The sequence below is a fragment of the Mya arenaria genome, chromosome 10 (genome assembly GCF_026914265.1).
Source record: "Mya arenaria isolate MELC-2E11 chromosome 10, ASM2691426v1".
Classification (NCBI taxonomy): Eukaryota; Metazoa; Mollusca; class Bivalvia; order Myida; family Myidae; genus Mya; species Mya arenaria.
The window spans coordinates 16,175,109-16,188,792 of record NC_069131.1 but is presented as its reverse complement, the minus strand read 5'-3'; the positions used below and the strand labels follow the sequence as shown (position 1 = coordinate 16,188,792).

The window sequence follows — 13,684 nt, the reverse complement described above, 5'->3', positions numbered from 1 at the left end:
TATTTTTAAAAAAGACCTAACAATTGATAGGAATGCGTCAGGAAATTAACAAAATCAACGTTTTAATTTTGGATGACAAAAAAATGCAAAGTAGAATAATATATCCGAAAGCGGTACATAAAGTCTCTAAATCTCGCTTTCCGCATCTGTAAACATTGGTTTCGTCGAACGTTTGCCTTCAGTGATTTTTTTGTTTCGCACTTCACAACCAAAAGCTGTCTACCAGGTAAAATATATGTCCAAAAACACAGTGATTTTTACATTTTCCCCGCCATCTTCAAAATCAGACTCAAAAATCTCCGCCTTAGACTCAGACATTTGTGTTTTTTTTCCTGCGAAGTTGTGTTTTAATCAAAATCGTGTCTGAAATACAAAATGTTTGACAAAAAAATGGTCTTAAGTCGACTATAAATGGCGGTGCACAGACGACTTATTCCATTTGGCATGTACCTCAGGTAAAAGTCGGATTTATGCACTTTCTGGTAAATACTAGAAAAAGTATCGGTAAGATGTTTTGTTGTCGACCTCATGACCGCTATTCAACGTCAAAGTGACGTCGTTCGCCTGCTGGGACGTATACGTGCTCGGCCCTTCAATCCCATAACAGGCAACCAAATACAGTTCCTGTATATTCTTTTGAAAATTTCTAAATGTGCACAAGCATATATACTGATTTTCACCTCCCCCAATACCATTCCACTTGTGTGTACGAAACATAAAGCAAAGTAAGAGAAAAAGTTACGTCTCTTATAAAAAAAAACACTTAAACATGATGAAATACGCACTTAAAAATATATAAAGTCATCCAGATTGGCTTCGGAGAATATTCACAGCGGTGAATATGTGAATAATGTATACCAAGTGTATCATGCACATTCAGCGATTTTATTTTCAAATCACCATATTCAATCACAGAGGATTTAGCTCCCAAGCATAAGTATTACCTTATAACAGCATGGGCACCATAGCACCAGTCTTATCGCAGGCAGTCTGACTCAACTCAATTATTCTTGTATGCGTTAGATGCAAAGGTATGTAACTCTAAATTTCTACGAAAACGACCTCGGATGAATGTCGGTTCATCATAAGAAGTAGGTTGTAAACAATTGAATTATTTTATTAATAGAATGTAGTGTTTTAAATTGTACTTGTAGACATAAATTGATTGCCAGTGAAGCGTATTATTGCAAACACAATTGAGATCCCAAGAGTTAAGTCATAAAGTTTAAGTTCTAAACTGAGATTACTACGCGATCTACTTACAGCGTAGTTAAAGTGTACCGATTGCTGACATTATAAACCGTCCATATACATCCGAGGTTGTTTTCGAAAAAATGGCCGAGAAGCTCCGAATGGTAACACTTGAATGAATTTCCTATTTGGGGTTATCTGCCCTGTACTTGTCAACCAATGATGTCATACACTTGTATGTTGCGAGATTGTTAAGTATATCATAGGGATAATCAGTCGCATATCCTCCTTGTTACATTGCTCGCTAAAGATGCAGGAAAGCACGAAACAATATGTTATTAGCTTATTACGATAACATTAAGTATAGGCAAAAAGGAAGGATGTTAGCTCTGAGGAAAACACTAAATAAGTTTTACTTTGATCTTACCTTTAATATTAACGCCATGAAGGCGGTGCTACTGATGGCTGTTATTGCCTCGGACTTATTATTACTATTTGATTGCAAAGGTAACATTTGTACTTCTGTAATATTTGTAAAGTTGATAATTTAATATTCTAAATTGCACTCTGTAATTTCGCGTTCGACTTTTTTAAGTAGTTTTACTATACAAAGATAGTATTGTAATACAACTATGTTTAACAAAGTTATGACTATTTCTTTAAATCCGCATTATCCTGGCCATTAGGACAGACATTGACAACAAATTGAACTGCAGCACAATCAAAACCATTCAATTAACCAGAAAGGCCTAGAAGAAAGAGCAACAATGTCTTATGCAATCTATCATCTTTTAAAGCTACTGTCTTAGACATCTTACTCACTCTCTATCCTCGACAATACAGTGACAATTCATTGATAAAGGTCGTTACGACTCTATTCGGAACTCCTCTGCCGTTTTCCATCTAAGATAACCTCGGATGTATGGCGGAATTCCAGTAGAAGTAATTCGTAAAAGTTTAAATAATAGTATTAATTAAGTGTAGTGTTATAAGTTTATAACGTGTATTTTGTATTGTTTAGTTTAAACTGATTGTCAGTATAGTGTATTGTTGCATAAATAATTAATATGCCCAAGAGTAAAGTCATTAAGTTTAATTGCTAAATTGAAATTACTACGCGATCTACTTGCGTCGTAGTTAATTGTAAAAATGTCTGACATTGTAAACCGTCCATATACATACGAGGTTGTTTTCGATGGAAAATGGTTGAGGAGTTCCGACAGGTTACGACTCGTTACATGAACATTTTAAACCTCTATGTTGAGGGCAACAGCCGCTTAAACATGTTTGCTGATATTGCATATACTGACAGTTTCAGGTTCGTACTGTAGTTCAAACTGAACAAATATTTATTTACTGTTCACACAAATCACTGTTGCAAAATATGCAAGCTAGTTAATTCCGTTATTGTTCATATGAAGTTTCAGACCAACACGTTGTGGAAAGCAAGAACAGCAGTATAGTTTTCAGCAACTGCACACTTCTTCCCAGTGATGTCGGGACGTTAGACTCACTCATCATCCGCGATCTTTATTCCTTAGGTAAATGATTATTTATTTTTGTTGTTTTAAACACTTTATTTAACATTTTCATTAGTTAATATCATAACATCACACATATATTAATTGCTACCATTGAATGGCTGTCGACGTGTATTCAAACGGTAAAGGTAAAAGTGTAACGATTTCCTGTCATATAAGCTAGTCGTCTTTCGAACGATAATAATGTCTATCTGTGGTATCTGTCTATTTATTTAAAGTGATAGCTTTGGTGTTATCGTCGTCCTCGGCGTCGTCTTCTGCGTAAACAAGCGTTATCGTTTGACATAATTCAACAACCGTTCAAGATATTCTAATGCAATATGAAACCCGTGTTGCCACGTACAGTAAACACATGTAAAGCAATGTCAATTCTTTTTTCTTTCTTTATTGTTGAGTTACGCCTTTTTACGACTAAAAACAACAAAAACAACACCAATGACAACAGCAAAAGCTCTGCAGCAGTTTTGTTGATATTTAAAAGACAAACAATAACTTCAACAATTTTCTGAACGTTTAGTATATATTTTTTTATCATTTTGTTACCGTTGATCCTTTACGGAATTGTTAAAACGACACTGATTCTAGCAGAGAGAAATATCAGGCGTATTTTCCCGTTCTTTTAGTTCATATTTTTCACATAAAATTCATATTTGTAATGCACGTATTATCAAACCTCTGATGCCCTGGTGTAATTACGAAAGCATTTAATATTGAGTCGCATGCCTATTATACCCAATCAATATGTATTTGCCAACTATTTGGCCTAACAATGAAATCAAATGCCTTTCATTAATCCACAAATAAACACTAACAGTTGTCATTACTATTCAAACAATGAGTTTTCATGCATTTAAAACAAAAACCTTGTCAACCTGGCTGTTTTTGCTTCATGTATGCTTTATAATAAACATTGGCAGGTAACTCTACTGTGATTGTGATGCTGAACGACAGTCTGGCAGGAGCCTTTAAACTAAGCCTAGAATCGACAATGTCCAGCTTGGAAAGTGTACAGCAGCCTAAACTTAGGTCGACGTATTTGGTTAGTAGTATACACCAGTTTGAATTAAAGTCAATATATTTGGCGAGAAGTAAACACCAGCCAGAATTAAAGTAAACATATTTGGTGAGTTGTCAACACCAAGCTGAATTAAGGTAAATATATTTGGTAAGTATTATACACCAGCCGCAGTTAAGGTCGACGTATTTGGTGAGAAGTATACACCAGCCGCAGTTAAGGTCAACGTATTTGGTGAGAAGTATACACCAGCCGCAGTTAAGGTCAACGTATTTGGTGAGAAGTATACACCAGCCGCAGTTAAGGTCAACGTATTTGGTGAGAAGTATACACCAGCCGCAGTTAAGGTCAACGTATTTGGTGAGAAGTATACACCAGCCGCAGTTAAGGTCAACGTATTTGGTGAGAAGTATACACCAGCCGCAGTTAAGGTCAACGTATTTGGTGAGAAGTATACACCAACCTGAATTAAAGTCAACATATTTGGTGAGAAGTATACACCAGCATGAAATAAAGTCAATGTATTTGGTGAGAAGTATTCACCCGCCGAAACAAAGTTAAACGTATTTTGTGAGAAATATACACCAGCCTGATTTAAGGTCAACGTAATTGGCAGTTCACACACCAGCCTGAATTAAGGTTGTTTTTGGCGAGTAGTATACACTAGCCTGAATTAAGGTTAACGTATTTGGTGATTATTATACACCACCCCGAATTCAGATCAACATATTTGGTGAATTTTATACACCAGACGCAGTAAAGGTCAAAGTAATTGGTGAATAGTATACACCAGCCTGAATTAAGTAACCCATTTGGTGAATTTTATATATTAGCCAGTGTAAATGTCAACGAAATTGGTGAGTAGTAAACATCAGCATGAATTAATGTCTTTAATCTATATTACCCTATATTTGTACCAATAAAATCTATACAATCCGTTAGATGCAATATAAATTTGTCATTATTTTTTATGAAATACGGTATAAAACGGAATATAATTAAGTGTCTAATTAATTTGAATTAACTATTACTTACAGACAAATAGAACAAACAACACAACCATTTGGCTTGAACGAACCAGAAAATGTCTAAAGGTAAAGCAGTGATTGTATCCTTGTTTTATGCAATACCAACATAATAAAACAAGAAAAAAATCAAATAATTATGTACACAACCAACAAATGTATAAATCCAATCTACATAAGCTTCCAAAGAGAATTAGTTCATGCATGTATAAACATTTGTACGGAGCATCTTTTATTAAAGTATCCGATTTGAAAATGCAACGTTATGAAGTAGTTTAGATTTGCGTCAAAAAATGTGATAAGTAGCCTAGTCAGTATGTCTAAGAAAGTCAAATTGCTATATAATATTCAATAATAAATTCTTCATTGTTGACATTGTAGGTAGGGTATAAACAAGAGTTATCACATGCAAGAATGATTCTGTGTAAAAGTACATATATCAACATCACGGCTTTGTATTTTGGGGCGCAGAACGGACAGTTCGAATATGAATGGCATGGGAATGGGATTGACGGTACGTATCTTATAAAACATTCTCAAATAATATTCCTCTTACAAAGTATCCAAACTACTATTGCTTGTCGTAAGGTTGTATAGAGACAGTGTAAGCATGATTGCTGGTGATTTTAAGTCAAACACATTTAAAAAGACAGGCACAATATTTAGCTACATATTTCATAGTTGTGCTATGTTTGTAAGTTAAAGTTCTGTTCTTTTTTTTCAACGGAGCAATTTTGTGATAATTTAAACAAGAGCCCGCGTATTACTAGCAACACAATAGTCCCTTTCCGGTTTTGTTCCCACAGTAACAATATTTATAAATGCTGTTCATACTTTCCTTATAAGTCCCTAATACTTGTATACAAAGTTTCATACATCTAGTTTGCATACTTCTTGAGTTATCACCGGATCCTTTTGTTTTCGGATTGACGGAGATACATTCTCACTATTTCTGTTGCCGACAAAGAAAATACGTTTTCGTTAACCTAGCTTGCAAGCTTCTTGAGTTATTGCAAGATCCAGTGAAAAATAATTAACATTTTACTGTTGTTGTTGCCATGTCATAACAACAACAATTGGAATAGGACAAAATTGAAGTATTTTCGAAATACACCAAGATCAAGTAACAAATCGTATTTTCTCTATGTTCGTGTGCATAAACTCTTTATGGTTTCTTTCTACATCCAAAATGCTATTTTGTATGCTCATCTTTTATATTTTATGTGTTATTCCAAGATCCTGTCAAAAAGTGATATTTTCACTATTTGTGTTGCTATAACAACCAGATGTGTTGTCTTTAAAGTGTAAAATGGCCGAGTTGCCCTCTATACACATAAATCTAGCTTGTATACTTTTTGAGTTATTACAGGATCCAGTCAAAGAGAGTGATGCTGTTGCTTTGAATATACGCTCTGTATTGTTCCATTTTTATTATATTAAAAATGCCTAAAATACACGCGATTCACAGCCTAACAGACACTGAACGAAAGACACACAATTCAGAGCCTCACATACACTGAACGAAAGACACACTATTCAGAGCCTCACATACACTGAACGAAAGGCACACGGTTCAGAGCCTTATATACATTGAACGAAAGACACACGATTCAGAGCCTCACATACACCGAACGAAAGAAACACGGTTCAGAGCCTTATATACACTGAACGAAAGGCACACGATTCAGAGCCTCACATACACTTAACAAGAGACACATGAGTCAGATCAAACAAACACTGAACGAGAGACACAATGTTCAAAGGCTCACATACTCTGAACGAATGACACACGATTCAGAGATTCACATACACTGAACAAGAGGCACATGAGTCGGAGCATAACAAACACTGAACGAGAGACACAAGGTTCCAAGGCTCACATACTCTGAATGAAATACAGACGATTCAGAGCTTCACATACACTGAACAAGAGGCACATGAGTCAGAGCATAACAAACACTGAACGAGAGACTCAAGGTTCAAAGGCTAACATACTCTGGACGAAAGACACACGATGCAGAGCCTCACATACACTGAACAAGATGCACATGAGTCAGAGCATAACAAACACTGAACGGGAGACACAAGGTTCAAAGGCTCACATACTATGAACGAAAGACACACGATTCAGAGCCTCATATACACTGAACAAGAGACACATGAGTCAGAGCCTCACATACACTGAACGAAAGAAGCACGATTCAGAGCCTAACAGACACTGTACGAGAGACACAAGGTTTAAAGCCTCACATACCACACACTGAACGAGAGACACAAGTTTCATAGCCTCAGATACACTGAACGAGAGACACACGATTTATAGCCTCAGATACACTGATCGAGAGACACAAGTTTCAGAGCCTCAGATACACTGAACGAGAGACACACGAGTCAGAGCCTCAGATACACTGAACGAAAGATACAAGGTTCAGAGCCTCACATACACTGAACGAGAGACACAAAGTTCAGAGCCTCACATAAACTGAACGAGAGACACAAAGTTCAGAGCCTCACATAAACTGAACGAGAGATACAAGGTTCAGAGCCTACCATACACTGAACGAGATACACACGGGTCAGAGCCTCAGTACACTTAACGAGAGACACAAGGTTCAGAGCCTGCCATACACTGACCGAGAGACACAAGGTTCAGAGCCTACCATACACTGAACGAGAGACACAAGGCTCAGAGTCTAACGCACACTGAATGAGAGACACAAGAGTCAGGGCCTACCATACACTGAACGAGAGACAAAAGAGTCAAACCCTACAATACACTGAACGAGAGACACAAGAGTCAGAGCCTCACATACACTGAACTAGGGACACAAGAGTCAGAGCCTCAAATACACTGAACGAGATACACAAGAGTCAGAGCCTACCATACACTGAACGAGAGATACAAGAGTCAGAGCCTCACACACACTGAACAAGATTCAGGGCCTCACATACACTAAACGAGAGACACACGATTCAGAGCCTCACATACACTGAACGAAAGACACACGAGTCAGAGCATAACATACACTGAACGAGATACAAGAGTCAGAGCCTCACATACACTGAACAAGAGACACTAGAGTCATAGCCTCACATACACTGAACGAGATGCACAAGAGTCAGAGCCTACCATACACTGAACGAGAGATACAAGAGTCAGAGCCTCACACACACTGAACAAGAGACATACGAGTCAGAGCCTTACATACACTGGACGAAAGACACACGAGTCAGAGCATAACATACACTGAACGAGATACAAGAGTCAAAGCCTCATACACTGAACAAGAGACACAAGAGTCATAGCCTCACATACACTGAACGAGATACACAAAGTTCAGAGCCTCACATGCACTGAACGAGAGACACACGATTCAGAGCCTTATATACACTGAACGAGATACACAAAGTTCAGAGCCTCACATACACTGAACAAGAGACACTTGATTTAGAGCCTCACATACACTGAACAAGATACACAAAGTTCAGAGCCTCACATACACTGAACGAGAGACACACGATTCAGAGCCTCACATACACTGAACGAGAGACACAAAGTTTAGAGCCTCACATACACTGAACGAGAGACACACGATTCAGAGCCTCACATACATTGAACGAGATACACATGGTTCAGAGCATCACATGCACTGAACGAGATACACATGGTTCAGAGCCTCACATACACTGAACGAGACACAAGGTTCAGAACCTCACAGACACGAGAGACACAAGGTTCAGAGCCTCACAGATACGAGAGACACAAGGGTCAGAGCCTCACATACACGAGAGACACAAGGTTCAGGGCCTCACATACACGAGAGACACAAGGTTCAGGGCCTCACATACACGAGAGACACAAGGTTCAGAGCCTCGCTGACACGAGAGACACATTGTTCAGAGCCTCATACACGAGAGACACAAGGTTCAGAGCCTCACCTACACGAGAGATACAAGGTTCAGAGCCTCACATACACGAGAGACACAAGGTTCAGAGCCTCACATACACGAGAGACACAAGGTTCAGGGCCTCACTGACACGAGAGACACAAGGTTCAGAGCCTCACATACACGAGAGACACAAGGTTCAGAGCCTCACATACACGAGAGACACAAGGTTCAGAGCCTCACATACACGAGAGACACAAGGTTCAGGGCCTCACATACACGAGAGACACAAGGTTCAGAGCCTCACATACACGAGAGACACAAGGTTCAGAGCCTCACATACACGAGAGACACAAGGTTCAGAGCCTCACATACACGAGAGACACAAGGTTCAGAGCCTCACATACACGAGAGACACAAGGTTCAGAGCCTCACATACACGAGAGACACAAGGTTCAGGGCCTCACTGACACGAGAGACACGAGGTTCAGAGCCTCGCTGACACGAGAGACACAAGGTTCAGAGCCTCACATACACGAGAGACACAAGGTTCAGAGCCTCACATACACGAGAGACACAAGGTTCAGAGCCTCACATACACGAGAGACACAAGGTTCAGAGCCTCACATACACGAGAGACACAAGGTTCAGAGCCTCACATACACGAGAGACACAAGGTTCAGAGCCTCACATACACAAGGTTTATAGTCTTACAATCTTTGAGGGAGAGACACAAGGTTTATAGTCTTACAATCTTTGAGCGAAAGACACAAGGTTTATAGTCTTACAATCTTTGAGCGAGAGACACAAGGTTTATAGTCTTACAATCTTTGAGCGAGAGACACAAGGTTTATAGTCTTACAATCTTTGAGCGAGAGACACAAGGTTTATAGTCTTACAATCTTTGAGCGAGAGACACAAGGTTTATAGTCTTACAATCTTTGAACGAGAGACACAAGGTTTATAGTCTTACAATCTTTGAGCGAGAGACACAAGGTTTATAGTCTTACAATCATTGAACGAGAAACACAAGGTACAGGAACTAACATACGCCGCTGAACGACATATACAAGGTTCAGAGCCTAAAAATCATTTCACGAGATACACAAGGTTCAGGGTCCAACTGACTCTGAACGCGAGACACAAGGTTAGGGGTCTAACATACACTGAACGAGTTACATCGGATTCAGAGCCTAGCAGACACTGAACGACAGACGTGTCATAATTCGATACAGCTATATAACATACATATTAGCTTTATAGATAAATGATCAGGTAACTGCCCCATGGAAGACTAACACCTTTGTTTTACAAATGAATTGAAAATTGAACTTTCTACTATTTATGAAAGATTCACATTTTTACTGATTTCATGCGTTTTCCCTAGATATTGATTGTTCCAAAAACACGTCTCGTGATTTGAATGGAATGTATACCAAGCTGAATCCTGTTCGGCACAAGACAAAGAATGCTAAACAAAGTGATAGTACCATTCTGCATAATCAAGATGGACAACCAAACGCGTCCAACAACACAGACGACGGCCCAACACACACAGGACTGATTATAACGATGTGTGCTCTAGCATTTATTGTTGCGTTGTCAGCTGTTGTGGGAATTGTCATGTTCAAGCGAGGTCAAATTGTATGGACAGGTAATATATTTTAACTTGAATACTTTTTTTCTTGGAGTTAAGGCCTTTAATTAGATTGTGCTATAATATATCGATACAATGCAACGAACTGGGACGTGATTTACTAATTGATTGAACATGAAATAACAAACACACTTTGCATAAATGTAACAGTAGTGCCAGTACGTCGTAGTAAAGAAGTGTTCGGCAGATTAATTGCTTTACCATCACATGGGCTATATTTACAGGCTTTCACGGAGCAGGAACTGACACTGAACAAATGTAGGTATACCATTATTCATAACTCTTGATGAAATTTATCCAAATTGAGTAAATTGAAACCCCGTTGGTTCGAACTCGCTTGGCTCGATTTTCTCGTTAGCTCGAACTGGATGTTTAGAACCGATTTAATTTTACTGAATGTAATCATTCACGCTTGGCTCGTATTTCCCGATGGTCGAGCTATTTTCGCTGGTCTCTGAGAGTTCGAGCTAACGGGGTTCGATTGTATTAGCTGTTCGATTATCAATGTATTATGTAATATGCCATGTTCCTCATTACTCATTAGCATTTTGATGACACGCATTGTGATTTTAGCCATAAGCTGCCATCTGCTGCCACGCTGAAAACGCAAAATTGGTCAAGTATTAACAGCAGTTACCGTTTCCATCACTACGAGGATGTTGAAGATGGTAGGTACTTCAAATGAGCTAAGTCAAAAACAATGATTTGGTTAAGGTTTCATCATTTTGAAAAACAGTACACAATATGTTCATAGATTTTAACTCCGATTTCCATTCATTATATTTTATTATATGCTAATTGTATGCTTTCAGGTGATCTATAGTAATGTATCAGTGGTGTTAAAATGATATTTCACTGTTTGAAACAACTTTAACCATTTGATATTTGCAACTGAGCGCGAACAGGCATGAGACATATACTTTAAACGACTTAATTTCCGAAATGACGTTACTTGTTCATACACATTGGCGTGTTTTTCTAATGAAATACAGTTAAATGTATTTTTATTCCGCTTTTAGGCGTATAATATATATAACGAATTATCCTTTATCACATTCGTGTAACATAGCACAGTATCCGCCTCTAACGGAGCCCCGCCTTCGGTGTTTTACCAGAGTTTGATTGAGAGTTTAGTTTCTTAAAACACTTTAACAAACCTTTTTTTCAAAACGGCCGTCTGACGGAGCACTGTCAACACATGTTTGTCGAAGTGTTTGGTGAAACTAACCAACGTTATCACACTCCGGTAACCAAAGGAAGGCGGGGCTCTTTATGCGACATAGACTGCCCTTTGTTTCATGTAAAATGGTGTACTGTAAGGAAAGTTATATTGGGTATATGGGTATATTCGATGCTTCATTTTGAATGTACAGTCGAATCCCGTTGGCTCGAACTCGCTTGGCTAGAACTGGATGTAAAGGACCAATTTCGTTAGACTGAATGTCAGCATTCCCGCTTGGTTAGAATTTTCTGAGGCTCGAGGTATTTTCGCCGGTCCCTGGGAGTTCGAGCCAACGGGGTTCAACTGTTCAGCTTATCAGATCGGTTTTTTTCTAGATCAGAAGTACGAAAGCATTGATCCAGTAAGAAACGAACACCAGTACCGCACTGTCTGGACAGTGGACCAATCCACCGACTACAATGATCTAGGTCCAAGAACGGACAGTCATAAGTATAAATCTTTGTGCGCCGCACCAAAGATATCTCCAAACAAGCCATGGTGAATGTGTTTGGGCAGTCATTTGGAAAGCATGCATGTGCGCCAAACCTTCAACGACACTACATCAGTGTGTGTATACCACGTGATACATTACGTCATATATGCTACGTCGGAAGGCAATATTTGTAATTGTCCAAGTTGAATTTTTATTTTGATATAGGAGAAAAGTTTTAAAATAAGCCCGAAATGCACCATTTCGGACTAGAAATTGTTACAATGTCTTGGGGAATACCCTCACACTGCCAACACTTGCCAACAAACTCGGTTCTGAGTAAGGGGCGCAAGTCCAAAGGTTACGCTGCTAAGTTACACCCCTTCTAACGTCAAATCCTGGACCCGCCCCTGCATGCTTAAAGTTAATAGTTAGCATACATAACTATGAAAACTTCCAGGACAATCAAAGATTAATTTACTATTTCTTTATCGTTTTAAATGAATAATTAATGAATCAATGAATGAGTACGGGAACGTGCGTGCGTGCGTGCGTGCGTGCGTGCGTGCGTGCACGTGCGTGCGCATGTGTGTGAGTGCTGCCAAGACAATTTACGCATTCCTGTTTTCGACTGTGAATACAATTATGTATGTATACATATGAAAACAAGTTTTCATTTGTAAAGATAAATACCCGATACCATTCCGAGACTTTACACGGTCTATGTACATAACAACTTTTATTGAACATTATGATTTTTTTGGGTGCAAGTCTTCTTGATCTGCTTGAATTTTAACTAAGGGCGTTTTTGTTGATACCAAACCAGTTTCAGTTTTGGTGTCAATGGTTTCATCAGTTTCGAACTCGGTTTTGATAGTTTGGCTTGAAGTAACCAATGCATGGTTTTGTGTACAGTTTAAACAACATGGAGGAGCTACTGCATGTAGCCATTATTTCCAATTATAAATATAACCTTTATCATTTAGCTCATTTGCCCATTGTAAAGCATTGTTATCAAAGGGATTGAGTTTCAACAAACGTGGTTGATCACCTTCCGCCATGTTGGTTTCAAAGTAAACTAGTTTTCGGATGGAACTAACCGATGAAACCGCCTCCGGTAGGGGTTTCAATAGTTTCGACAACCGGTTTCGTTTTTCGTTAAAAAAAACGATAAAACTGGTTTTGGATTTATTTGAAACTGTAACAACAAATGCACAGTTCGTGAAACCGAAATAAAACCGAAACCAGTTTATAACCAACAAAAACGCCCTTAGTATAACAAAGTGTATAAATTCACTCAATTTGAAACAAACCAAGACAGCAAGTATGTCCAGGAGTATCGTGCGTGTGTTATACCGTTTATATGTAGTATCTAGACCAATTATATACCTTAAAGAATCATCAGATGTTTTCCAAAATTATCAGTTATTTTGAATATGTATAATGTTATTCATCTTATAAACTATACTTGATGTATATGTAAATTTGATTTATCATTTGCTTTTTCGTATTAAAGTGTAAAAGTATATATATACTTGTATTCCTTTTATTTTTTATTAAAACTGTGTTATTCATATATATGTGTGCATGAATTTGATCACGGGTGATGTTGACATTATCAAATATGTATCGATCGTTATATTTTCATGAATAAACTTTTATTTTTCTTCTTCTGTATTGTTTCATTGATCAGTCGTCATTGAAAGTAAATGATA

The 13,684-nt window shown here is 38.2% G+C and overlaps 1 protein-coding gene across 2 annotated transcripts; it reads left to right on the top strand.

Moving 5' to 3' along the window:
* The first annotated feature begins 1,440 nt into the window (after positions 1-1,440).
* Positions 1,441-13,638, top strand: LOC128205270 (uncharacterized). 2 transcript variants are annotated; one of them, XM_052906794.1, is made up of 9 exons: positions 1,441-1,698; positions 2,613-2,732; positions 3,650-3,771; positions 4,785-4,841; positions 5,244-5,286; positions 10,048-10,314; positions 10,542-10,575; positions 10,891-10,985; positions 11,875-13,638. In XM_052906794.1, exons 1-9 carry the CDS (start codon positions 1,524-1,526, stop codon positions 12,039-12,041), a joined length of 1,080 nt encoding a protein of 359 aa, XP_052762754.1. In that variant the 5' UTR covers positions 1,441-1,523; the 3' UTR covers positions 12,042-13,638. The 2 variants fall into 2 exon arrangements, with proteins under 2 accessions (XP_052762754.1, XP_052762753.1); XM_052906793.1 differs by having other exon boundaries at positions 5,154-5,286.
* Positions 13,639-13,684: the final 46 nt, after the last annotated feature.